This window comes from Monodelphis domestica, chromosome 3, assembly GCF_027887165.1.
Source record: "Monodelphis domestica isolate mMonDom1 chromosome 3, mMonDom1.pri, whole genome shotgun sequence".
In the NCBI taxonomy this organism is placed as follows: Eukaryota; Metazoa; Chordata; class Mammalia; order Didelphimorphia; family Didelphidae; genus Monodelphis; species Monodelphis domestica.
The window spans coordinates 429,316,271-429,341,475 of NC_077229.1; the positions used below are offsets into that span (position 1 = coordinate 429,316,271).

Sequence of the window (25,205 nt, forward strand, 5' to 3'; positions counted from 1 at the left end):
TTGCTATTTCCCCACATTTAACCTTGAAATTCTTGACTTTCCCCTCTCCAGTTCTGTAATATTATTCTCTGGTAGCATTAAAACCATCAATTAGTTTACGTAAGAGAATAATTTTTTATTATATTGGTATAGCCTAGCCAGTAACAAAAACTAGCACTCCAATTATGCCTACTATAGCACACGTATTAAATTACTCTTCCTTGTGGATTTCTTGCTATTATTCAAGTAGGTTGAGTGTAGTAGCACATATTTATAGTCTCTACTACCAGAAAGGCTGAAGTTGGAGGATAACCTGAGCTCAGGAGTCTTGAGCTAACTTTGGCTAAGCTGATTATATGTCCAAATTAAATCTGGCATCACTATGGCAAGGTCCTGGTGACATGGACCACCAGGTTGCCCATGGAGGATAAAATCAGCCTAGGTTGGAAACACAGCAGGTCAAAGTTCCCTACTAATCAGTAGTAGAATGAGGACTGTGAGTGGCCACTGTACTTCCATCCTGGGAGTAACAGAGAAACCTAGGCTTAAAAAATGTGTATATGTATAGTTATATATACATATATATACACATAATTATATAGAGTTCTATATACTTACATATGAATTTCTATGTAAAAGCATAAGTATATATAAATATATAATATAATGTTACTAGATCTAGTTAGATAGTATATCTATATATACATATATACACACACACATAAACACAAATAGGCAGATGATTTTTGTTGACATGTATCTGTTTTTATCCTGCCAATTTTAACCAAAGCTATTATCTCTTCATTAATTTTTTGGTTAATTGTCTGGGATTCTTTAAATAAAACTACACCTACAAATAGAAATGATTTTGCTTTCTCTTTGCATTTGCATTTCCTTCAAATCATTTTTCTAGTATTATGGCTATTGCAATTCTATAGCTAGCATTTTTAGTAAAGCATCAAAAATATGGGAGAAAATGGGTACACTTATAAGAAAATTTCCAGTGTTTCTTTTTTTTTCTCTTAGGTATATACATTTAACATTAACAAAAGATATATGTTAGCCTTAACATTAGTACTGTAGTTTGAAGACTTTTATGCATGTTAATATAATTACATCATTTTATATATATGATTTATAATACATAGTACTAATATATGCACATTTTATTAATATAGAGATATGTAGTTTTACTAATGTTGAACCATCATTATTACATCCTTGGGCAAATTCAAGCTAGTCATAGTAAATATATTTTTAATAGATTGCCAGTTTCTATTTGTATAGATGTCCAAATGATAAGAAATGTAAGTTTCCCTGTTCTTTTCTCCTATGGTATTTCTTTGTTATTTTAATGTCTTCAATCTTAATTTTGTTCTCTCATTGACCCTTTGAAAAGATGAAACAGCATGGTTTTAACATGTGCAAAAGGAATATCTTCTTGAAGGAGACTCTTTTTTGCCATTCTAAATCAAAAGTTTTGTTTTGGTGATTTTTTTTGGTAGTTTGAAGGGAAAAATAAAACAAACAGCTAACTCAGTGGGATCTTACCTGTTCTGATTTTTATTCATTATATAATGATCTGTGGTAAAGATATGATCTATTGTAAAGAGCCATCTTATAAACTCATAGATTTTGAGTTGGGAGGGTCCTAGAAGATCATTTTATCTAACATCTTTATTTTATAGATAAGGAAAATAGTTTTTCTTATAGATGAGTAAATGAAAGCCCATAGAGTAGAGTGACCTATTCAAGGTGCTGATATTCCAAATAATCATATCACTTCCCCTTTCTGTTTCTGCAAAAGCCTGCTTTATTACTTTTTAATATATAGTCTTCTCATGATTAACAGAGATGAGAAAATAGGCATGTAGATTGGTAGTTACTGTCTTCTTAATCAACTTTTAAATTTTGGTAATAGCATTATAATGAATCCTTTCTATCTGTTTTGGAATTTTGAAAATTGATATCTGAGTGCCTTTAAAAATAATGCAACCTGTAATAGAGAATTCCTCTCTAAAATATATTCATTCCAATCCCAACAATGTATTGAATAATTTTTTTCCATTTTCCAAGTACCATTTCTACTTCCTAAAACTAGTCAGCAAGTACTACACTGTTAGAAACTAAATGAGATAGGTCTACTGCCATTGATGATGAAAATAAATCATGTTATAAATGGAAGATCATGTATCTGGAACTGGAAGGGACCTGAGATGCAAAGAGTCAATCCTCATTTTACATATGAGGAAACTGTGTCCCAGAAAGGTGAAGTGACTTCCCCATGATTTCACAGATAATAAATTTCAGAGAGAAGAATTTAATCCAGATCATACATCAGATCCAATGATATTTCCAGTTCCATTTCATATTTTTACAGTCTTTTTTTTTCAACTTCATGATTTATGCCCTCAGGATGATCTTTCTGCAGCCATATTTTATTTTTTCATTGTCTTTTTATTCTTCTGTGAAGTGATGCTGCTTTTAGTATTCCATCATCCCTTTTGGGGTAATATTTTGCTATTGATTTTGTATTCTGAACCTGTGTTGCCCTTGGATGCTTTGTTTCTCCATTTGGCAGATATCAAAAGTTTTTTGACAGTAGTGATTTCTGGTTTTTTTTGGCCTAGTTTTGGTTACTAGTTTACCTAAGTGAACTACCTTTAGGATATGGAAATAATCAGAATCCACATCTTGATTTTATAAAATGCAAAATTAATAAAGTAAAAACAGCCTGTTAAAATAGTGCTATTGTAATTGCATAGTATATATTTATCTTTATTCTTCCTTCTAATTTGTGACTTCATTCTAATGCCTATAGACACTTGATTCTGAAATTACTACCATGTCAGTAAACATTTATTTCTTGTTTGAAAACCATAACATCTAGGACTTTCTGATTCTTTTTTTTTGAAGGAAATATTTATAATATACAGTTATAAGGCTTCTGTGTAATCAAGTAATGAATATTTGGCTTGTCATTTTATTTCTTTATCTAGACCCATAATTCCTCTATTTCTTTTCTTTCCATCCTCCCCAGTACCAACTTTTGTAGTGGAAATGTCAAGATCGATGGTAATTTTGTTTAGAAGATCTGGGAAGTTTCTCATATAATTTTTTTTTATTTCATCCTTTGCATCAAATTTTAGCCCCCAAACTACAACTGTCATCATGGTGGTCCTCTTTGCCCATGCATGTCATTAATACTCTGAGGTGAAATGAACACATATTCCATGAAATGATATGTTTCTCTTGCTCATGAGTGAACAATGAAGCCCATGCCACCAACTCTTCCAAATGCCTCCTGGAGAACCTGTGACCTATTCTTCTTCTTAGCTGTAACTTCATCTTCTGGTTTAATTTATAATTAACTTGACACTATCGCTGAGATTTATCACTGAAGCTTAGTCACTGGACAGAGAATTCAGTTTAGATTACGAATTTAGTTAAGTTGATATTTACAGATATCCTAAAACTGATTCTTAAAGATGGTAACCCATGAAAATATATATTACATACAAAATGCTTTGAAACAATTCAAAGCTATAGAAATGTAAGTTACCATTATTACTGATTAATGTTAAAAGTATTTCAAAAAGTTAAAACATTTTTTAGATTTTGACAAATCTAAAATAAAAATTGAACATCCATTTTTTTCTAAAGAAGCCAATCTTGTTTTTAAACCCCCCGTTTATATATATGTGTATATGTGCTGATATGTGCTGTGTGCACAAAGGATTCCATAGGATATACTTGAGAAAGAACACCAGAGACTTGAAATCAGAAATCCTGGGTTTGAATCTCTATTCTTACACTTAACTGGGTGACTCTGGGCAAGGAAGTTAACCTTTATGAGCTCATGAATGAAATGGAGATAACAATGCTAGTAATACAGTATTTATTAAAGTCAAGTATTATCATTATTATTATGAAATTCTTTAGGAAACATAAAGATGCATTTCCCTTCTAACTACAGCAATGCCCAATCTTAGGCTAACATATTCTTATCCTGACTTTCTCCATTTGCAAATGGGATTAAGTTTAACTAATAAACAGTTGTTAAGAATGTAGTAAATATGAAAAGCTATGATAACAAATGGATTGCAAGGCTGCCAGATGCATTGTTAGACAATTCTAAAGTTTTCTAAAGAAACTTGTTTATATAGAGTTCTTACATATGAATCCTAGCTATTCTCTCTGAACCAATACCTTTTTAAAAATTAGAGCTTTCAATTATCTTCTCTCAATTACCACTCTGAGTTTTTTAGGGTATCTCCTATATCCTTAGTTATTCCTCATATCCCTTCTTATATAGAAGATCTTTACAATACACTAGCAGCCTTTCTCTAACCTCTTAGGACCAGAACTATGGCACTGAGGCTCTGTTTCATCTGTTGTTCTCAATGATGAGTTTGGTTGGGTTTCTGTTTTTGTTTTTCTGCCAATTCTCAAATTCCATGCATTGTTAGTAATATGCTGTGGCTACTTATGTCCACAATGTTCTTTGGGTTGCTCGTGGTTTTCTTCTTCTGCAGTCAGAGAGTTCCATGATGATTCACAGTCATTAGCAGAATAGTGGTATTCAAAGATCTTTGGTGGCAGCCAGCAGTTTGGAGTCTTGGAAAACAGTGCAGTTTCCCAAATGCCATAGAGCCTAGTTTCAGCTGTGGGACTAGAAGGGATCACAAACGCCATGTGCTCCAAGGCCAATCCCTCATTTTACAGAGGAGAAAACTGAGGCTCAAGCAGGTTACATGACGTGCCCTGGAAACACCAGCATTCAGTATCAGAGGTGGGATTTGAACCCAGGTGCTCTGCTCCTAGAGGTGGTCCTTCTCCCACCATCCCAGGATGTTAAATTCTAGGCCAAGTTCATTGTCCATCTGCAGCTTTCATACAAAATTTATATGGACTAATTCAGTGGTGCCATTACCCAGCTATAAATTTTAGTTTGGGGAATAGCTATTTTCACCCTCTTTGGAAAATAATCACTTTTGAATTCCTGTGGATTTCAGTGAGGGAGTCTCTGAGCTCCAGAGCTCCATAAATTCTGTACAAAGTCACAGGCATCTGACTGAAAAGGGAGGCATCTGAACCCTAAGACGTAGAGGATTCATGGCTATCCTTATTAACAGTCATTTCTCCCCCTCTCAGCTATAATAGAATCTTTGAACTTTCTTCTGATGCTATTCACTGGCGGAGCATCCAATGCAAATTCAGCCTTTCAGCTTTGCTACCAAGTGAAGCCTAGATCCATGATCTCTTCTATCTGTGTAGGCACCGCAGTGGGCAATATAGTATTTAACATAGAAGAAAGAACCTTGACTCGAAGACTTCAAGAAACTAATATCATAGGACAAACTGTGTTGAAATGGGAAATAGATCTGGAAGCTGTCAGAGGGGCTTTCAACAGGGTTGAATCCTTGGGCTCTTTCTGGGACATTTTGGAATGAGGCCACACGGATGTGGATTTCCAACAGTCCTCTGACTCTTTCCCCCTCACCTCAACCCTGTGTGGGTCATTGACTAGGCCTGGCTGTCCTTTGGGAACCTCCAGGCCAGTAACCCTCCTAGACACCAGAGGATGGAAACTTTAGGTTCTTACTTGGAATGCCAGGTGGCTTTCCAGTTGGGTTCAAGGAATGGCCACCAACGTGGTAGGCTCCTGGTGATCCTGACCTCCGCCTCTTAACCCTGTGACTGCCTCCAGGGATGATGGGCGATTGCCATGAATTCACAAGCCTCAAGGTGGGGCCAGTGCCGGGCCTCATAGACTGGGAAGGCGACGGGCTAGATGAGCATTTGTGGGAAACGATTAAGCATTTCCATATTCTATATGTCTATGACTCTCCACGGTGAAGTTTCTATCACACAACCCCCAACGTGGGGCTCACTGAGGAGTTCTAGAAGGAATAGCAACCCGACTCCCATCAGCAGCCTCGCTATAGAACATCTCAAGAAAAATGGCAGCGCTCCCACACAAGAAGGGGCGCAGGTCCACAAGCAAACACCCCAGAGAAGTGGTGCCCACAGCCCATTTCCTCTTTGTGTCTGAATCCGAGCTCTCTAGAGATGAGTAAATGAGCCTCACTGAACATGCCATATGGCCCCCATCCCTGCTGGAAAGATTGCTGAGAGTGACCTGGTCTCAACCTAGGCCATTCCTCAACAGGCAATGGCCCCTCCATCGGGGATCTGTGCGTGCAGCCTGACCTGTAATCATGATCCTGCCAATCTTCACTGGTAAAGATGCCCCTTTAGAGAAGATGTTTAGATTTTAGACACTCAAGGCTTCAGTTCATTCCTCCAGGGTTTATGGTCATTTGTGAGCAGCCTTCAGTCTGCCTTTACAAACCCCTTTTTTTCTTGCTTCTGTTGCTGTTCAAGAAGCCACAAAATGATTAGATACTATTTCTTTAAGAGACTTATATTATCCAAATATTTAAATTGCTAGTCCTTAGATGGTTACACCTTCCTGCTTACCCGAGTTTCTACCACTAGTTGAAATAAAGGCATGTTTGCCGCCTTCATTGGAGGCTGGGGAAAATAATATTTAAGGACTGGAAGAGCAGGAGCACAATGCAGGAAATGCTGTGCCTCAGAGAACACACACCTTTCCATGTTTTTATCTTCAGCTATAACAGCACATATTCTCTTCCCAGGGGATGATCCTTTAACTGAGGCCTTTGAAGGTCAGAACCAGTTATAATGTCTGTTGGGGAGGGGAGTGAAGTGGGGGACAGAGAAGTAATGATGCACAAATGCAATGCTAATTTGGGGGGGTGTTCAGATTAGGTAAAAGATAGAGGCATGAATTTGCCAAGGGGGAGATTAAAAAATAAAATCCCCATGACCACACACATACATTGCAGTAATTGTAGTAATTGGTGAGGTGATTCATTTTGCTGAAGAAGAGTTCTATTTATTTATTTAGTTATTTATAGTGCAAAATTCCCTTAGCAGTGTAAAGTTTACTGGTCATTCATAACTTTGATCATTGAATTAATCTATGCATGAGATCGGTAGTATTTATGAAATGAGCATTTTGATCAGAGGAAGAAGGTAGGAGGGATTATTGTGGGAAGATAGGACACATTTTAGGTGGATTAGAGAGTATGGAACAGTCAGACTAAGACCAGTAAATAGAAGGCAAAAAGTGGAAGGAAGAGCCACAATTGATGGTTGGAGAATATTAAAGACAAATACTGTTTACTTTGCAACTTTGCCCTGGGCTTTTGCTAGATGACTGCCTTCTAATGAAAACAATTTCCATGTGCCTTTGGCATGAGTCTGAAAGGTTGTTGATGCTTAAATTAAGCTATGAGAACTCATTTGGAAAAGATAACGAACTTCACCCTCCTCTCAACACTCAAGCCAGTTCAGGTTTGTTGAATCTGCTCTCTCCTTACGTTCCCTCCACTCCCTTTATCAGAGAGATGGGAGAAGACCAAGGAGATGGAGGAGGGCCATGGATGGGTCCTTCCCTCACGCTACAAACACCTTCAGAATTTTAGCACTTCTCTCTTTGGGAGGTACTTGGGGATCTGACTACCACCTAGGGGGGCCGGGGGCATCCAGGCTGCCTATTACATTATTCCCTCTGTGAAGGGTACCTGGAGCCTGCCTGCCCCGCCAAGTCTGATGTGCCCGAGTCCTCAGCGGGGTGAAGCGGTCGATCGACCAGGTTTTACTGAGCTCCGGATGTGTCTGATGCTGTGCTGGACACTGTGGAGGTGCAAATTCGGACATATGGGGCCTAAAAACCCTATCTGTTAGCACAGGAGCTCAGATAAAAGATCTCAGCATGCAATTCTCTTTTGGCTAGATTGGATCTTAATAACTATAATTAAGCTTGAGGATAATTAAAAGTGAGCTCAGAGCAAACTGAACCTATTCTAACTACTCCCTCTGATTCTTCTTCACTCGGTCCTTTGCTGCTCCTTATATTAGCCTCATGTTCAAATATGACTTGAAAGTGGTCCTGTCTTCTAACCATGTAATGGCTGAAGCTTTCTGTTAACAGTGACCTTAAACAGTATATTGCAGTGTGTGCTAGATTTGGAATCAAAGGGCCTGAGTTCAAATTCTGACTGGTACCTTCTTTCTGAGCCATTTGTAAAATGAAGAAATTGAACTAGATGATCTTTAATATTCCTTCGAGGGGCAGATAGATGGCACAGTGAAGAGAGCACTGACCCTAGAATCAGGAGGATCTGAGTTCAAATTCTATTCTCATGTATGAATTAGCTGTGTGACTCTGGACAAGTCAATTCACCCTGTTTGTTTCCATTTACTCATCTATACAATGAACTGAAGGACATGGCAAACCACTCCTTACCTGCCAATAAAACCCCAAATGGGATCATGAAGAGTCAGACACAACTGAACTACAACAAAAAACAACTGAAATCTATGATTTTGTGATCTCTGAGCCCTTCCCACTCTAAGTTCTAGGATTGTTATTATTGTGCCCTTGCATGTACAAGGACTAAAATTCCTCATCATTGAGACGGAGAGTAAGGGAGAAATAAGTGGAGCAGCCTCAGATTGGGTGAAAGGGCCAGGAGGCATTATAGAAAGAACTAATTAAATGAGACATTTGTAGAGTGTATAGGACTCTCAAGATTTTGGGGATCTCAAGGCATTTGAGCCCTGGTTCACTTTGTACATGTCAATAAGGTAGAGAATTTTAAAAGGGATCCCCCTTCCCACCATCAAGTGAAAGTGACATTTAAATTTGCATCCCCCTCAATGACAACAGAAATTCTGTGTGTTTAGAGAAAAACAATATTGTGTCCCATGCATTACCTGATCTTTTGCAACTATTCTTTATTAACAATTACAACTTAACTTTAATCATATTTTTTCCTTTTTAAATTGATATTTATTAATTTGTGAGATTATTTTCCTCCTCCCACACCCAGGATGAATCATTAGCCAGAATTACTCCTGTTGGCAAAGCTTCTGAAGACTATACTTGTGTAACACAGAAGTGGGTGTAAAAGCCCCGGTTTGAACCTCAAATTCTGCTTTACAAAAGAATGGTAGCTTCTTGCATCATTAAATTACCTAACAACTGAAGTTTTTCACAAGTTTATTTATTACAGGTAAGGAAAGCATGCACCAATTTCTTCAGCTATATCTTCAGCTATGACTAATCATAGGCTGTGTCAGTCAAGATCTTTAGTTTCACTGGTGGGTAAAATTTGACTTTTAAAAGGACCCAAACTACCTGAGGGCTTTTACAGCAATAGTGAAGAAATCAGTAATAGATTTCCATTGTGCTGACAGCGGACCTATTAATCAATATTTACCAGACAATCAGGAGCACAAAGTCACTAAAAAAAGGGCGATGTAGCTTCTGAAGATGGAAATTCCTAGTTTATTATCCTGACTCTTCAACAGATGTGGGAACAAGTACCCTGGGCTACAGCAAAGAGCATGCGGACTGCCGGTGGAAAACTGCAAACAGCTCTGCTGTACTAATTTTAAAGACTCTCAGCTGACCCGGGAAGCTACTCTAATCAAAGGGTTGTGGTGGGCTCCACTAGGTAAATTAGGCACTGAGTTACACATACATAAATATAGGTGAGTGCTTTAAAATTAGCTGACACTTTTACATACAGGATCACTTGGTCTAATAATAAGAGCTAGCATCTATATGATGCTTTAAGGTTTGCAAGGTGCTTTACATATATTATCTCATCAACCCCAGGAGGTAGGCGTGATTATTATGCCCATTTTACAGATGAGGAAATGGAGGCTGAAAGTTCAGTGATTTGTTCAAGGTCACTCAACCAATAAGTGTCTGAAGATGAATATGAACTCAGTTTTTTCTGCTTCTAAGTCCAGCACCCTGTGTCCAATTCCAGCCAACATAATTTATTATTGGAAGTACCACAAGGAACTTATCATAATAGAGTTGCAGTTAAAACACATTCCTAAGGCAAGAATTTCTGGCATAGCATCAGAGTAAGGCACTGGTCAATTCCGTATGAAACAACTTAGTAAGATGAAAACTAGAGTAAACACAAATATCCGTTAGTCTATCCAAGGGTCCTTTCCTATCTAAAATTAACTTTAAAAAACAACAAAAAATTCAAAACCTTTTCAGTTCTTTACAACTTAATCCCCTGCTGTTTGTCACACCCCCTAGCTTATCTAAAGCAGAGGTTCTTATCCTGGGGGCTATGAACTTATTTTAAATATATATACCTATATTTTGATAACTATTTCAACATAATTGATCCCTTTATAGTCCTATAAGTTTTATTTTATGTAGTTAAAAACATTCTGGGAAGGAGTTCTTAGGCTTCACCAGACTGCAAAGGGGTCCATGATACAAAAATGTTAAGAACTCCTGATCAATAAAACAAATTTCCTTTAAAGCAGGAGCCATAATACGCTTTTAACCTATTAGGGGTTCCTAATACCCATTAGTTACCTGTTCCCAGATGGAAATAAGGAACACACAAGGAGAAATGAGCAGACCGGAAACACAGGGGGCACAAAAATAAAAAAGATGGCACATTGTATCCATTCTCTGGAAGACATGAGCATGCCCTAAATGCCTGAAGGCATCTGATGAGTAAACATGGTTACTGTTGTTACTGTTGTTCAGTCAGCCTAACTGGGAACTTGGGAACCTCTGCCTGTGGGTCTTCCTTGGCAAGTATACTGACGTGGCTTGCCATTTCCTTCTCTGGTTCTATGCAGGCGGAGGTGAAGTGACTTGCCCAGGGTCACACAGCTACTAAGTGTCTCAGGTCACATCTGAACTGTGACGCCTGGCCCAGAGCTCTATCCCCAGAGACACTTAACCCTTCCAGTACAGCTGGTGAGAGAGCTCCCAGGCAGAACTAGGAACCTGTAATACTGCACTTGGCCACTAGAGGGAGGTGGCACCAAGCCTATCGGGTACCAGAGTCCTTAGGGGAAGAGCCAGGCAAGGCCTTTCCATATTCAAAACCTACTGGAAGAAGCCTTTGTGTTTTAAACTGCCAAAGGTGAGGAAACACGGCAAGAAAAATGACGGTGGACTTTCCCCTCTGAACTGCATTCCACAAGGAAGTTTTCAGAGGATGCTCTTTGCAGTCCCCAGCGTGATCCTCAGGTCTCACAAGGACAACCCAGTAGCTCCTTTGGCCGCTCCTCAGCTGAGAGGCAGCTGCCTCTCTTTTGTGTGCAGATTTCCGAGTCTATTCCCGTGGAGGAGCTACTTTTTAAAGTTCTGGAGTCATGGCATTGGGGTGCAAGGAAATGAGGATGAGAATATTTAAATAGTGTAAGGGGCAGGTAAGTGGCTCAGTGGATTGAGAGCCAGACAGGAAGTCCTGGGTTCAAAGGTGACCTCAGACACTTACTAGATGTGTGACCCTGGGCAAGTCACTTCTGCCTTGGAATAGTGTGGATTCTAAGACAAAGTAAGGGCTTGAGAAAGGAAGTGTAGGGCTTAGGGAGGGGGTGGCTGACTTAGCATTGAGGGACATGAAGAGAGTCTTTTGTAAGGTTTAAATTAATAGCAATAACTCCAAGTATTACATTTTATATGACTTATTAACAATCTCTTGAAGTAGAAGAAACAAATAGGAGCACAACGCTTAAGGATGAGCACGTGAGTCCACTTTCCTGACCAGCTCTCCTCCCCCCACCCCCTCCACAGCCCGTTCTGGGAAGAAGAAAGAGGAGGGCGGGGTTACATCAAAATATATCCTCCCTACCTCAGCACTAGTGTAAGCACCCAAATGGGACGCTGGGTAAGAGAGTCCACCGATCCCTGCTAGCTATACCCCAAATCACAGAAGAGAAGGAAATGCCAACTGGCCAAGTTGGCTTCTGCGATGGACCGATCTGCAGGACTATGATTGACTGGATAGGAGAATATGAGATGACGCTGTTGTTTGCTGATGTCATTTCTAGCTCAAAGAATGGCCCTTCTTCCTACCAGAAGCAGGGGTATCTCCGGAGAGCTAGAGCCCAATTAAGACCTAAATTTCATCTAGTCAATGATATTTAAAGATAAAGATAAAGAATCTGAGGCACCAGAGAGATGCCCAAAGTTCCCCAGTCGTGAAGCTAGGGTTAGAACACAGGCCACTTTGACTCCTAATCACATACTATGGGGAAACCTTAGAAAAGGCTGTTCTCATATTTCAGTGCTTGGCAGGAGTGGTACCTGAATCTTTACTGCATATAAAAAATTATCATAGCAACTCGATGCAAGCAGGTTGGAATAAGAAAGAAAACATTCCAATTTTGCATATAAGGACACATAGCTATCAACTTATAGTCATACACAGAATCAGAGGGAGAGCTTAAATTAAAATCAAAACTTATGTCCCTTGATCAGAAGTGGTTTTTTTCTCTAAAACATGTTGCATCCAAAATTAAGTAGGCTGTCAACTGCCAATTACTCATGCTAAATAAGGAAAACAGTAGCAAAGATAACAGGGGGTAATCCAAAAAGGCATCTGGACTTAGAATTAATTTAGTATTTAGTCATCAAGCATTTATTATTTACTACCCTTAAATATGCATGTGTTTAGATTTCTGCATAATTTGCAGAACTTCAAAGAAAAAGATGAAGTCCTGATGGAGGAGTTGGAAAGCTTCTCAACTTCCTGTTTTCCCATAGCTTCTTCCTTATTTCACAGCAAAGAAAAGAAGGAGCACTTCCTAGTCCTGAGACAAAGAACCAAACTGAGCTGTGCTAAGTTGAATTGTAGGTCACACTATTATATAAGGCCTCTTTGAGGCATGAAAAGTAATTATCAATAAGTATCCTTTGATAAAAAGAACTCTCTTGGTAGCTTAGCCTAGTGTAAATAAGGTACCGCAAACCTTCAATTCAATTCAATTCATATTAATTAATTCAAAACATATTAAGTATCCTCTATGGCAACATGATAGGTGCTAGACATATAAAGATAGAAATGAAAAAGTTTATGTCCTCCAGGATCTTATATTCTCCCTGAGGAGGAGGGGTGATGGGTTGGAGAGAGGCAGAAAATACACAGTTAAGTGAAATTTGAAGAACAAAGAAATCTGAGAGAGAATGCAAATAAAATCCTGAAGGTGATCTCAGAGTAGAGATGAGGAGGAAGTCTCTTCCAGCCATAGAGGACAGCTCTTTTCAGTCTATATTCAAAAAGGATTGGATTTGTTTGAATAAGATGCAACTTTAAAGGCTCTCCTCCAACACAGTCTCCCCAAGGATATGTTAATTCATAAAAGAAAGCTCTTTGACAGAGCTAACAGCAGAGCTGTTCAATGATCCACTGATTATTGAAAATAAGTGAAATATAAGACAGGAAAATATATGTTTGTCAACAGTTTGTAACTGTCATGGTTTTTGTTATAGGTCCAGTATTGAGGCCAAAGGGAAAGGAATTTCACCAGATGTTTCTGGTTGCAGATAACATTGTGCTGACTGCATCAAGTCCCAGAATAACACAGTACCTCCTAAATGGGATCCATAAATGCTTAAAAGAGTTTGGCTTTAAATATTTATTTACACAGGAAAAAAACAAAAGAACAAAGAATCTATTGTTCAGATGATCATAAATAGGTCCATAAAGTTGGTCCACTAATAATCTCTCCTGGGCAGATGTTGTAGTTGGACAATGAAATGGGTTCAAAATTGAATAAAAACTGAAAAGGAGGAAGAGAACTGATTGCATTGCCTTTGGCATAGGCCAGGATTTTCAATGATCTGAAGCTTTCCTCCAAAACAAAAATCCATCTTTTTCATATACCAATATTCTTCCAGTGAAGTTTTACAGTGTAGTAGATAGAATACTGTATGTGAATTCAGCAAATATACTAGCTGTGTGACCCTGGGAAAGTCATTTAACCCTTCTTATCTCAGTTTCTTTAGCTCTAGTATCTTTGTCAAGAAAACCCCGAATGGGGTCATGAAGAGAAGGGCATGACTAAAACAATTCAACAACAAAAAGACAGAATACTAATTCTGGAGTCTGGAGACTTGAATTGGAAGAAACATCATAGTTGTGTGATCTTGGATAAGTCATTTAACTTTTGCCTGCTTCAGCTATCTCATTTGTAAAATGGGGACAATAATAGCACTTACCCTCTGGGGTTGTTTTGAGGCTCAAATGAGATGATATTTGTAAAGAAGTTTCCAAATCTTAAAGTACTGTCTAACTATGTACAAGGCAACATGCTAGGTACTGGGGATATAAAGATATAAATGAAACAGTCCATGTTCTCAACATCTAAGTAGAAAGCTACCGTCATTATTGTTTATTATTATGTTATACCACATTCTGCAAGAAATCAAGAGTCTGAGTCAGCCCAAGGGCAAAAGGAAGATACAAAATGGAGACAAATAGACTTCAGTGTATTAGTGACAATAAACTGTCCTCAAACAGTGGCATAAAAGATATTACCAAAGACACAGATGCATGACCAGAAAAGATGGACAGCTATTTAGAGAGAGAGGAAGAGGTAACAGACAGCCCATATGTGTGTCCCACAGATTCTCAGAAAAGGAGATCCAGAGATCTAAAGAAAAATCTACAGCATTTTGGGCTAGAATCCTCAGGGAGGAAATCTAGGAGGACCTAGAAGAGAACTGCTAGAATGAGAATATGCCAAGTGTCAGATTAATTTCATTCTCTGTGTGAAACTTTTTTTTTAAACCCTTACCTTCCATCTTGGAGTCAATACTGTGTATTGGCTCCAAGGCAGAAGAGTGGTAAGGGCTAGGCAATGGGGGTCAAGTGACCTGCCCAGGGTCACACAGCTAGGAAGTGTCTGAGTCCAGATTTGAACCCAGGACCTCTCGTCTCTAGGGCTGGCTCTCAATCCACTGAGCTACCCAGCTGCCCCCTGCGTGAAACTTTCTACATGAAAAAAGAAGTCAATTTTTTGACTGATTGTTTTCTTAGCTATCTGTGACAATATGACATTGAAACAATCATTAGTATAGTTTTTAAATTATTTAATATGAAACTGAAAATGTGAAGGATATATTTTATGCCAACATTTAAAAAACCATCCTTCTTAGAATTCTCATGGGGTGGTTTTGGTGGGGTGGTGAAAAGTCTTCCTTAGTTTTGAGTGAAAGAAACTGTTTATAGTCATATTTTCAGCTTTACATGAAAGAAATTTAAATATGCTGATCAAGTGAAGTTCTGCAGCGTTTGCTAATTCCAAGGTGCAAAATGCTTACAGTTGAGATTTAAGCATTGGCTCTCATGAGCTGGCTAAAGGTGGCTCTGGTGTAATAACCTCTAAGATGGAGCTAAAAACGATTTCAAATGGAAGGCTTTTTGAGCAGGAGGACAGCGTCTTACATATTTTAATATATTAACACAGAGCCGCATTCAAATAATTGTTGAATGAAGTAATGACATTGCGAGCTGCCTCGGTACGGAGTCCAGTAGCCCTGCATTTGTACTGTTGTGATCTCAAGATGCCCCCCCAAACCTCCGCTGAGGAACAAACCACACAACACGGCGCTCTTTCACGAGGTGGCAGCATGGGATAAAGAACCCTGGTCATAATACCAGGAGGCCTAATTCGCGTCTAATTTTCACCTCTTACTAGTAAGCACAGTCTGTTACATCCCTTTTATACCACTCTGAGTCTGTCTTTGCTTCTGTTCAACAGACACTACTATTTTCTTAATCTAACAGGATGGCTGTAGAGATTGGGGATCCGGGAGGGTAGGCAAAGTCCTTTATAAATGTGTTTTTTATTAGTATGACCACCACCACCACCACTACTACCTCTACCACCACCACTGCTACTCCCACCACTAATATCCCTACCATCACCACCGCCTACACTAACTACTACCACCACCATCACCACCACTACGACTACTACCACTGCCACCGCTGCTACTACTCCTTGGCTTAAAATTCCTATGGTTAATAGGTGAAGTCATTTAAATTGATATCTATATGAACTTTTCAGGTTTACAAAGCATTTTACAAAATATATTATTGGATTCTCACAATTCTGTGAAGTAATATTACAAGTGTTCTTAGCTCCATTTTTCAGAGAGGATAAATTATTTACCCAGACTGAATAAACTGATATTAAAACTCTGAGATTCAAACTTTTAATTCCAAGCTTAGTGCTTTTTTCAACTCCATCATGCTGCCTCTGGGAGTATCATTGCTAGAAAATCACAGTTAAAATAAATGCACCTGGGCCTCTAGTTCTTTTCTGTGAACAGAAAATGATTTATCTGTTTTGCTAGTTGACAATTCAAACTATTAGAGGGGATAAGATACAGGACAGATAGAGAGATGTTAGTGGAATAGGACAAAAGACAAAAACTAGGAAAAAAGCAGAATTGAAAGAGGATAAAGCCTCAAAAAGGATAAAGAAGCAAATGAATACACACCTAATCTACTTAATTTAAAGTATGAAAAATACATGTCAGTGTGTATATTCATATGGTACCTCCTATAATAAATCTGACTAATGAGTAACTCTAAATATGTGGTTTTAAAACATTAGGTCTAACTATTTCTCTGGAGTTCCAGGATTTAAACTATCAATCTTTACATGACCAAACAATAAAACTTATAACATATAACTTTTGATGACTTTTAAAACCAGTGAGTGAGTTCAAAAAACATTTTAATCTTAGTTCACATGCAGCCTGTGTACTACTGGTCCATGTACAATCTTTATAATTTAATTACCTAACAGTTATTTGACTTTGAAGAACAGCTTATAGAAAAATAAAATCAGGAGATTCAACTTTTCCTTTTTGGTGTTTCACATAATGTAAGGTCAGAAGTGTCCATTAAGTAAATTAATATAAAAAACAAAACTACTAAATAAGAGTAGGAGTCTAATTCCAGAAAAAAGAAACTAAATCTAAACCCTATACAATAATTATTTCTGTAGCTAAGAATTTCTTTGCATTCTGATATTAATTTGTCAACATTTTTTTCCTTCTGTTTATCTTGGATTTGATAATGAATGATTGGAGGATATAATTTTAATATATTTTCTTGGGTCACTTTTCAATATAATGACTTGAAAATTTATTATTTACCTTCTGACCTCCATTATATAACTTCATATTTACAAAACAACTGTGAATTCCATTTATACCAGTGCCATTACAGTTTTAAAGCTGCAAATTTAATTACTTGCAAAAAAGGTAATTAAGTACTCACAAATGTCCATCGTAATTTCTAGAAGGCTTCCAGGAAACGGTTATCTTTTTCTCAAAAGGGAATAAAAATCCACAAAAAAAATTAGCTGTCAGGTACAAAAACTAAAACTAAAACAACAACAACAACAAAAAACAACGAATCTCTTTCTGTTCGTTATGAAAAAAATCAAATGTCTTTACAACGAATTGTATGTCATAAAAAATCTCTTGAAACATAGTAACTTATTTTCTTACTGAAGTTTTAGTCACTTTCCAGCCCGATGTATCTCGGCTGAATGCTAAAACCTCTTGGGAGACTTCATCAGCAAGTTTTTTAAAGTCCATCTATCTGCAAAGTTTTAAAAACAAATGATTGGTAGAAGAAACTCATATACAAAGAAATGAAAATATTCTACAGTCATGTTGTCCTCTGGCACTTTGTTCCTTACTAATAAATCCATTGTGTTTTGAATAACAAAATCACCCCACTCTTTTCTGTGTATATTTCCTATCCAAGTCAGTTATTCCAGTCTCATCTGAGTGTTAGGAATTCAGTTCAATTTAGTATCATAGGTCCCTGATACCTACATAGAGAACTAAAACAATCTAAGCATGTTTTACTAATATTTTCTCTTTTTTACCTTAAACATGCAATATTTTAGACATTAATTCTACACTTCATTCCAACTTCTCTCTTTGTAGTATTCCCTCACATTCTTTTCTTTTCTGACCTTCTTATAATACAGATCTTTTGATGATTTTTAAAAAATAGTGAGTGGGTTCAAAAAGCATTTTAACTTCAGTCAGTTTAGATGTAGGCTTGTGTAATGGCTGGCTCACTTACAAACTTTGTACTTTAATTACCCAATTACCAAATAATTGCTACGGTTTTGAAAACAACGGGTCTAAATGTTCAGGAGTAGAAATAAGAGTAGAAATAAGTTGGTAGTAAAAGCGAGTTCTTTAAATAAAACTGCCTTTATGTACAGATAATGCTAACATGCTTTTGAGTGTTTTCCCCCCTATCAGTGATGATGAATTTATTCATCACAAACACTGAACATTTATTGAACTCCTACTATATGCAAAGCACTTTTCCAGGTGTTAAGCTGAGAGACTTTTGCATGAAACCTTCCCTGATCTCCCCAACTCCCAGTTCTTTCTGTCCTGAGCTACTTTGTATTTAAGTACTTTGTGTGTATATACATATTTTGTGTGTATATACATATATGCACATATGACTTGACTTTATATACTAATGTGATATATACATATATAAGTACACAGAAAAATATATGTATGTAAATATGTATATATATACAAGTACTTAGAAGAATATATTCTTTTAAGTACATGTTTTCTCCCCCATTATTGTGAATCAAGATGGTTTCATTCTTTATACTTATATCCCTGGCACCTAGCACAGTGCCTGTCATACAGTAGGGGTTTAATATTTAGTGTTTGATTGACTGATATTTATTGACACATTTCTGCTTTCATAGATACAAATATGTATTACGTTTCAGTCATATACAGTTCTAATAAAAATGAGTAAAAAATAGTAATGAGAATAATTCCATTTAAGATAACTACTCTAGCTTAACTTGCCTCTACATCTGGCCTTTGCCAATTAATCTTCTACTAGCTACTACCTTTTAATCCTTTGTCTCAGATCTTTCTCTTTTCCTGGTCTAAAAATTCTAACTACCGATAATTCTCACTCTCATTGTTCTTATCCTGCTGAAGATGGCTGGAGAAAAAAGAGAAATTTACTTGATTTTACCCATTACAAATTCACGGTGCATATCCTTGACTAGTGCTTTATTTCTGCTCAACAATCCTAGTCTATTGGCTTCTTACATAATTCTTCACAGCAACTGTTTTAAATATTTCCTTTTATCTTCTGGCTCCCAAATGCCTCACTTAACTTCTAGTTGCTTTCCCAATTAGAAGAATATAATTTAGTTTCTCTCCTCTATTCCTTTAACCTTCTCAGCAGTGTCAGCCTCTTTTCCTTCTCTCCACTCACAGAAGAGGTAGGATCCCCTCTACCTCCACATGTCATTCTTTCCCTTCTTACTCCTTCAAGATTGCTCCAACCATCATTCCTTCTCCACCATACATCTACAATCTGTTTCTCAAATGGCAACTTCCCATTTGCCTATAAATACATTCCTCTTCCCCAATCTTTAAAAAAGAAAAAGTCTTCCCTTGACTTATAGCCCTTTCTCCTCTTCCACACTTCTAGGGGAAAGTTTTCTACACTTGCTTCTCTACTTCCTCACTACTCAGTTTCCCTTAAAATCTCTTGCAGTCAAGCTTTTACCCCAGCACTTTTCTGAAGTTGCTCTCTTAAATGTTATAAAAGACTTTTTAATCCCCTCTTTTCAGCCCTTATCATCTTCAATCAGAATGAAACTTTAAATACTATTGACTATTTATTCTTCCTATATATTCTCTCATCAGACATTATGTCCTCCTGATTCTACTCCTTACTCTTTAGCAACTATTTTTCCTTTTTAAAGCTACCATGTTGGTGCTTCCTAAAAGTCCCTCTTCGGCCCTTTTCTTCATTCTCCCCTGGCAATCTCATTAACTTTTTCAGTCATTGGCTCTCTACAGAAAACTTCCGAATTTCATTCTAGTCCTGACCTTCTTCCTAAGATCCAGACCCATAATTCCAACCCTCTAAAAGTCATCTTAAACTCTATGTCCCACTAGTTTCTCAAATGCAATGTATTTGAATGTGTTCCTCAGAAACGTATTAGCTCTGACTTCACTCTGTGGCCAAACATGAATATCGCTGACTCCTGGGTTCATTACCTTGGCGTTATATGTGATTCTTTCTGTTTGCTCACCTCTTATAGCTAATCAACTACCAACTTCTATTTATTCCATGTCTGAACCACGTATTGCATCTGTTCCTTCATCTTTATTCTCACTGACCATTGCAGTACAGAGCCTCAATATTATTATCTATTTGCCTGGACTGTTACAAACTCCTAACTGTTCTTCACCCTCTACTTTCTTTCCTCTCATATCTATCCTTCATATCACTGCCAGCATAATTTTTCTTTTGCCTATATCATGTTAGATCTTGGCTCAAATAACTTCAGGTGTCCTCTATGGTCAATCAAGTTTAAACTCCTTTGCATGGTACTTGTCATCCTATCTTTCAAACTTTTTCTCTTAATATATCTATATTCTGAGCTACTGCAACCAGATTGGACAATCCTCAGTTCCCCAATTAATCCCTGCCCTTTCATGCCTGCTTATCTTGGCTCATGCTGTTCCCTATGTTTGGAATGTCTCTCTTTACCTGCTGAATTTCTTGCCTAGTTTTTAAAACCCAAATTCCATCTTGATACCTTTTGTTAGGTAAATTGCACTCCCCCTCCTTCCATAAGTCTCTCTTATACTTCTCGAATGTACTTATCATGTTATGTTATATATTATATTTATATTACATATATATAACAATATTATATATTATATTTACATTATTTATACATACATATTTACATATACATATATATTCATATTTATGTTATATATTATAATTGTTTGTATTCATATCTTATCTCCCTGCCAGAATGGAGGCTCCATGACTTAAGGGAACCCATATAATGCTTTGCACATAGTAAGTATTTAATAAATGTTTGCTTTATCAAATTTGCAGTAGCCATTAAGTATATACTACAAATCTCTACAAGTTTTCCATCTCCAAGTTAAAAAGCAATATATTTTGCTGAAATCATTTTGTTAATATATTCGATCATTTATTTTATATTTTGTTTTTCTAAAATTAAAGTAAAATATTCCATTATTTACAATTTAAACCCTAGTTAGGGGGCATCTATATTCATTTAAAATGAAGTTTTGCTGACTGATTAAAAAATTAAAGGATGAGCAATCTTATCAAGAACTCTAAAAAGTTTTTAAAGTAAAATTTACAAGAAACATTTTTTTTGGAAATCCTTATTTTAACAATAAAATGTTAAATACAATCTCTTTTAAAAGTCATTAGGTTGGAACAAAACAAACTCAAAATCACATCATTAACCTTTATTTTATGTTTTCACATATTTGACAATCTTTCTCTTTAATTGGCTTGTGGTTCCTACAGTATGAATATATGCATATGTATGTATGTGTCTGCATATGTATAGATATATATTTATGTACAGTTATATATATACACATACCTATTCAAAAGATAATTAATAGAATATATATGCATATATTGATAAAGATCTTGGATATTGGCCTAGAAATCACCAGATTTAGAGGTATCCCAGTTTTATAGCTTCAGACTTTAGAAATTAGTCAAATAGAAGAGAGAGAATAAAGGGATTTTTTAAAAGTCAAAGCTTTTTGATTCTATTAGAGGCCAAAGGAGAAGAGGAATAAAACCAAATTATCATTTACCTAGTGGTATTTATTGTCACATCAGCTGAAACTTAACCATAATTATCGAAGATTAAGGGTAATCTTTCCACATTTAGTGAGTGGAAAAAGGTTAAGAGCATCTCCTTTTTAATACCAACACCATTTGAAATTAGGTACCTCTCCCACACCTTCCCTCTTTAACATGCAGACACTTTTTAAAAAATACAGTTTTTGATTTTGAAACATTTGACATACTCCCCCTTCTGAAATGCCTGCGACTCCAATATGAGCTTGGGATATTGTCATCCTTCCCTGGGAGTCAGCTTCTCCAAGGCGTTTATGGAAAATCCAGCACCAACCACTCTCCTCAGTGCTGGCTGTACCTTGTCAGGCAAGATTCAGGCAGGACAGCTTGATGCCTAGGAAAGGGTGGGGTGAGTGGGGAGGAGGAGGGAGAAGATGGGGAGGGGTGTTGGGCATCTCTGGGTATCCCACAGAGATCAGGCAAGATGTCTCCATTCATGAGAGGTTCTTTTTCTTGGAGAGGGGCTGGATAAGGAGGAGACTGAGGCTCACCTGGAGGAACTGGGGCTGCAGGGCTGGGTCTCTCTGGCAGAAGCAGCAGCAGCAACAGCAGCAAAGATAGCCCTGGCGTTCCCCTCGTTCACCCCTTCCCTTCACACAGCCTCAGAGATCAGGCAGAAGGAAAAGCCCGTCTCCAGCTCGAGCTGGATGAGGAGTCGCGGTGATGGAACAGAGTAGAGGATGGACTGGAGGTGGGAAGGAAGCCAGGGCAGTTTGTAGTGGTCCAGAACCCCTCCACACAGCTGCAAGAGGGATGGAGGGGGGAATGGGGAATAAAACTACAACTCCCAGAAGGCGCCGCGCCTAACATATCTCCTCTACCTCATATCACCTCGGCCCAAGCCTCACACATCGTCGACCCCCTTAGGGAGAACGATACCGCGCATGCGTGCAGCCCCAGCTCCCTGTTGGAAGTCGGTTTGAAAGAAAGGGCGGGCGCTGCACTGCGCCGCGGTCAGCTGTGACGGGGCAGGAAGGGCGGAAGCGAGGAGCGATTCCTAGGGGAATGCGACGCCCCTGGCCCGGACTCGTGGATACCCCGAGTATGGGTCGGGGGCTGCGGAAGTGGGTCGCGTTTTGTGTCACCCCCATGAGTGGGGACTAAGGAGCAGGCAGGAAAGACGCCGCCGCCTGAGTCTGCAGCCCGCGGGGTTCTTGGTGGGGCGAGGCGGCTGATGCCCCGCGGGGACCCAGGGAAAAGCTGGAGGAGGCGAAGGGGGGGGGGGGCACCTTCTGCAGGCGCCGAACCCGAGGGGAGAGGAAGGAGATGGACTTCGAGGTGGGGCTGGGGGAAGGTGCAACTGCTGGGAGCTTTGCCTCCCGGGAGTCGGACTCCGGTTTTGGGGGGGACGAGTGGGGAGTGTTTAGTTTCAGAGGACGAGGACTTAAGTAGGCCAGATTGGGGAGTAAAACTCGTGACATTTCAGTTCATTCAAGAGCTGTGTACATACAGAAGCTTCTCAGTAAATGGTTCTTACATTAAAGAAATCCTTAATAAGGTCTTCGGGAGGAGTGCCCTCCAGAAAGAGGGGGCAAGTTATTCAGTGGAGTGAGTGGAGAGATATTCTGGAACTTAAGAGGTCAGGTAACTCTTACAATAATAACCTTACCTTTTCCTCCTGTAATTATTTGCTTGTAGAAGAATTGTAGGAAAAATAGTTTATATTCATTTTACCACTTCCTTGGTCTTTGACATGTTAATTGCCATTCATATCTATAAGACATCTACATCTTGCTTTTTCCTCTGTATTCTAATTAGATAATTTGGAACCTTTTTTAAAAAATAAGCAAATGATTGCTGAGTATTAATATAATTTTATATGAAATTCAATTTATAAGAAACATTTTATCTGAAAAGTAATATAGAAAAACCAAGTTTATTTTAATTAAAAAACCCTATTCCTTTTGTCTTAGAGTCAATACTGTGTATTGCTTCTAAGGCAGAAGAGAGGTAAAAAGGGTAGGTAATGGGGGTAAGTGGCTTGCCCAGGGCCACACAGGTAGGAAGTATTTGAGGTCAAATGTGAACCCAAGACCTTTAGTCTCTAGGCCTGGCTCTTGATCCACTGAGTCACCACACTACCACCACTAAACTGATTTTAATTTTATAATACTACAATTGGAGATAAATGCTAAAAATAAGATTCTGCATTTAGTGCAGCATATCTGTTGATCAATATCTGTTGATCTCTTAGGAATAGAATAATATATTAAATTCTAATATAATAAATTCATTTTTTTCTGAGGTACCATAAACACTATTAGTACTGTAAGGCTGACAGAAATAATTTCTTCATTTTACTAATGGAAAAGAGTTAAACGAATTTATTTCTAAAATACTTAACCTTTCATGAAGTGAAGTAGACAACGTCAGCATTAAGGTAAGTACTGAAAAGGGTTGTGGTTGTTCACATTTATTAAAAGGATAACTATAGGGAGGTCTAGATGATTTAGTGGATAGAGAGCTAGGTATGGAGATGGAAGGGCCTGGGTTCAAATCTAGTATCAAGTATTTCCCATAATTCTTATCTGCCCTTTTCTTTAACCCTTGTGATGAGTAATTGAGACCCACAGCATAATACTGGAGGGGGCTAGGTTTTAATATAATATGTAAAGATAACTAAAGATTCAAGTTCTAACAATAAAATATTATAAATATATCAAAACTGTTTACTATTTATTAAATTTTTGTTATTTTTGGTGCCTTTTCTGCTTCCTATTATTCCTATCAAAATAAAGTCAAACATTTGGATAGCTAATATATATGGAGTATTTCAAAAGTGTCTTGAGAGGGAATATTAATAATTGTTTCATCCTTAAAAGCACGGGTTATTATCTTGGGATCCATGAACTTGTCTTTTTACTATTTCAATGACTATTTTGATAATAGTTTTCTTTTAATTTTATTTTATCCATTTAAAAACATTCTGAGAATAGGTTCTTTGACTTTACCAGCCTGTCAAAAGGATTCATGACACATAGAACTCTTGCTATAATGGAACAATAACATATTTACAGCTTATATTAGTGTCACTACACATAGCACTTAAATGCAAATGTCATGTACCTTTTTTTGTGTTTTTGTTTTAAAGATGAATGGAAGTAGGAGTTTATTTCGAGAAAACCATGGCAAAGCCAATTGAAAAATGCAGTACTTATTCTCCTGAATCTACAGTGTCTTCTCTTCTAACAAGTTGCAGCTCAAAGAGCAAGAATTCCTCAAACTCAAGTGGACCTATAAAGTATAAAAACAAGCTTTACAGCTCTGCTTCTCAGGCATTACAGGCTTATATCGATGATTTTGAGCTAAACTCTATGTATCGTGATAAAAGTATTAGAAAGTTTAACCTTGTTCAAAATTCCAAGTTCTCCAAACCTCTTTCTAAACCACCAAAGGGTATGCTTTCATATTTCTATCTATGTATAATTGAATCATTGTACTTTTGGAAGATTAGTACTTTTGTGGGGAGAAAAGGCCAGATAAGAACTATTATTATTATTTTGTCATTTTAAAAAGTCTTACCTTCCATCTTAGAATCAATATTAAATATTGGTTTTAATTCAGAAGAGCAGTAAGGGCTAGGCTATTGGTGTTAAGTGACCTGCCCAG

General features: G+C 37.6%; 2 protein-coding genes across 11 annotated transcripts in view; one reads left to right on the forward strand and one right to left on the reverse strand.

Annotated features, from left to right (window-relative positions):
• Positions 1-22,471, reverse strand: part of STARD6 (StAR related lipid transfer domain containing 6) — a 36,755-nt gene extending 14,284 nt beyond the window's left edge. The window contains exons 1-3 of one of the 3 annotated variants that reach the window (XM_007486688.3): positions 22,088-22,471; positions 17,378-17,471; positions 17,145-17,194 (exon numbers count right to left, since the gene is read on the reverse strand). In XM_007486688.3, coding sequence (XP_007486750.1) covers positions 17,145-17,194; positions 17,378-17,467 — 140 coding nt within the window. In that variant the 5' untranslated portion in view covers positions 17,468-17,471; positions 22,088-22,471. Of the gene's footprint in view, positions 1-17,144; positions 17,195-17,377; positions 17,472-21,766; positions 21,931-22,087 lie in introns of those variants that run through there. The other 2 variants (XM_007486689.3, XM_056824450.1) reach the window with 2 other exon arrangements.
• Positions 22,472-22,518: 47 nt separating this feature from the next.
• C3H18orf54 (chromosome 3 C18orf54 homolog) overlaps positions 22,519-25,205 on the forward strand; it is a 45,788-nt gene continuing 43,101 nt past the window's right edge. The window contains exons 1-3 of one of the 8 annotated variants that reach the window (XM_007486693.3): positions 22,519-22,638; positions 23,842-23,976; positions 24,688-24,992. In XM_007486693.3, coding sequence (XP_007486755.1) covers positions 24,692-24,992 — 301 coding nt within the window. In that variant the 5' untranslated portion in view covers positions 22,519-22,638; positions 23,842-23,976; positions 24,688-24,691. Of the gene's footprint in view, positions 23,181-23,841; positions 23,977-24,687; positions 24,993-25,205 lie in introns of all 8 variants that reach the window. The other 7 variants (XM_007486696.3, XM_007486690.3, XM_056824448.1 and 4 more) reach the window with 7 other exon arrangements.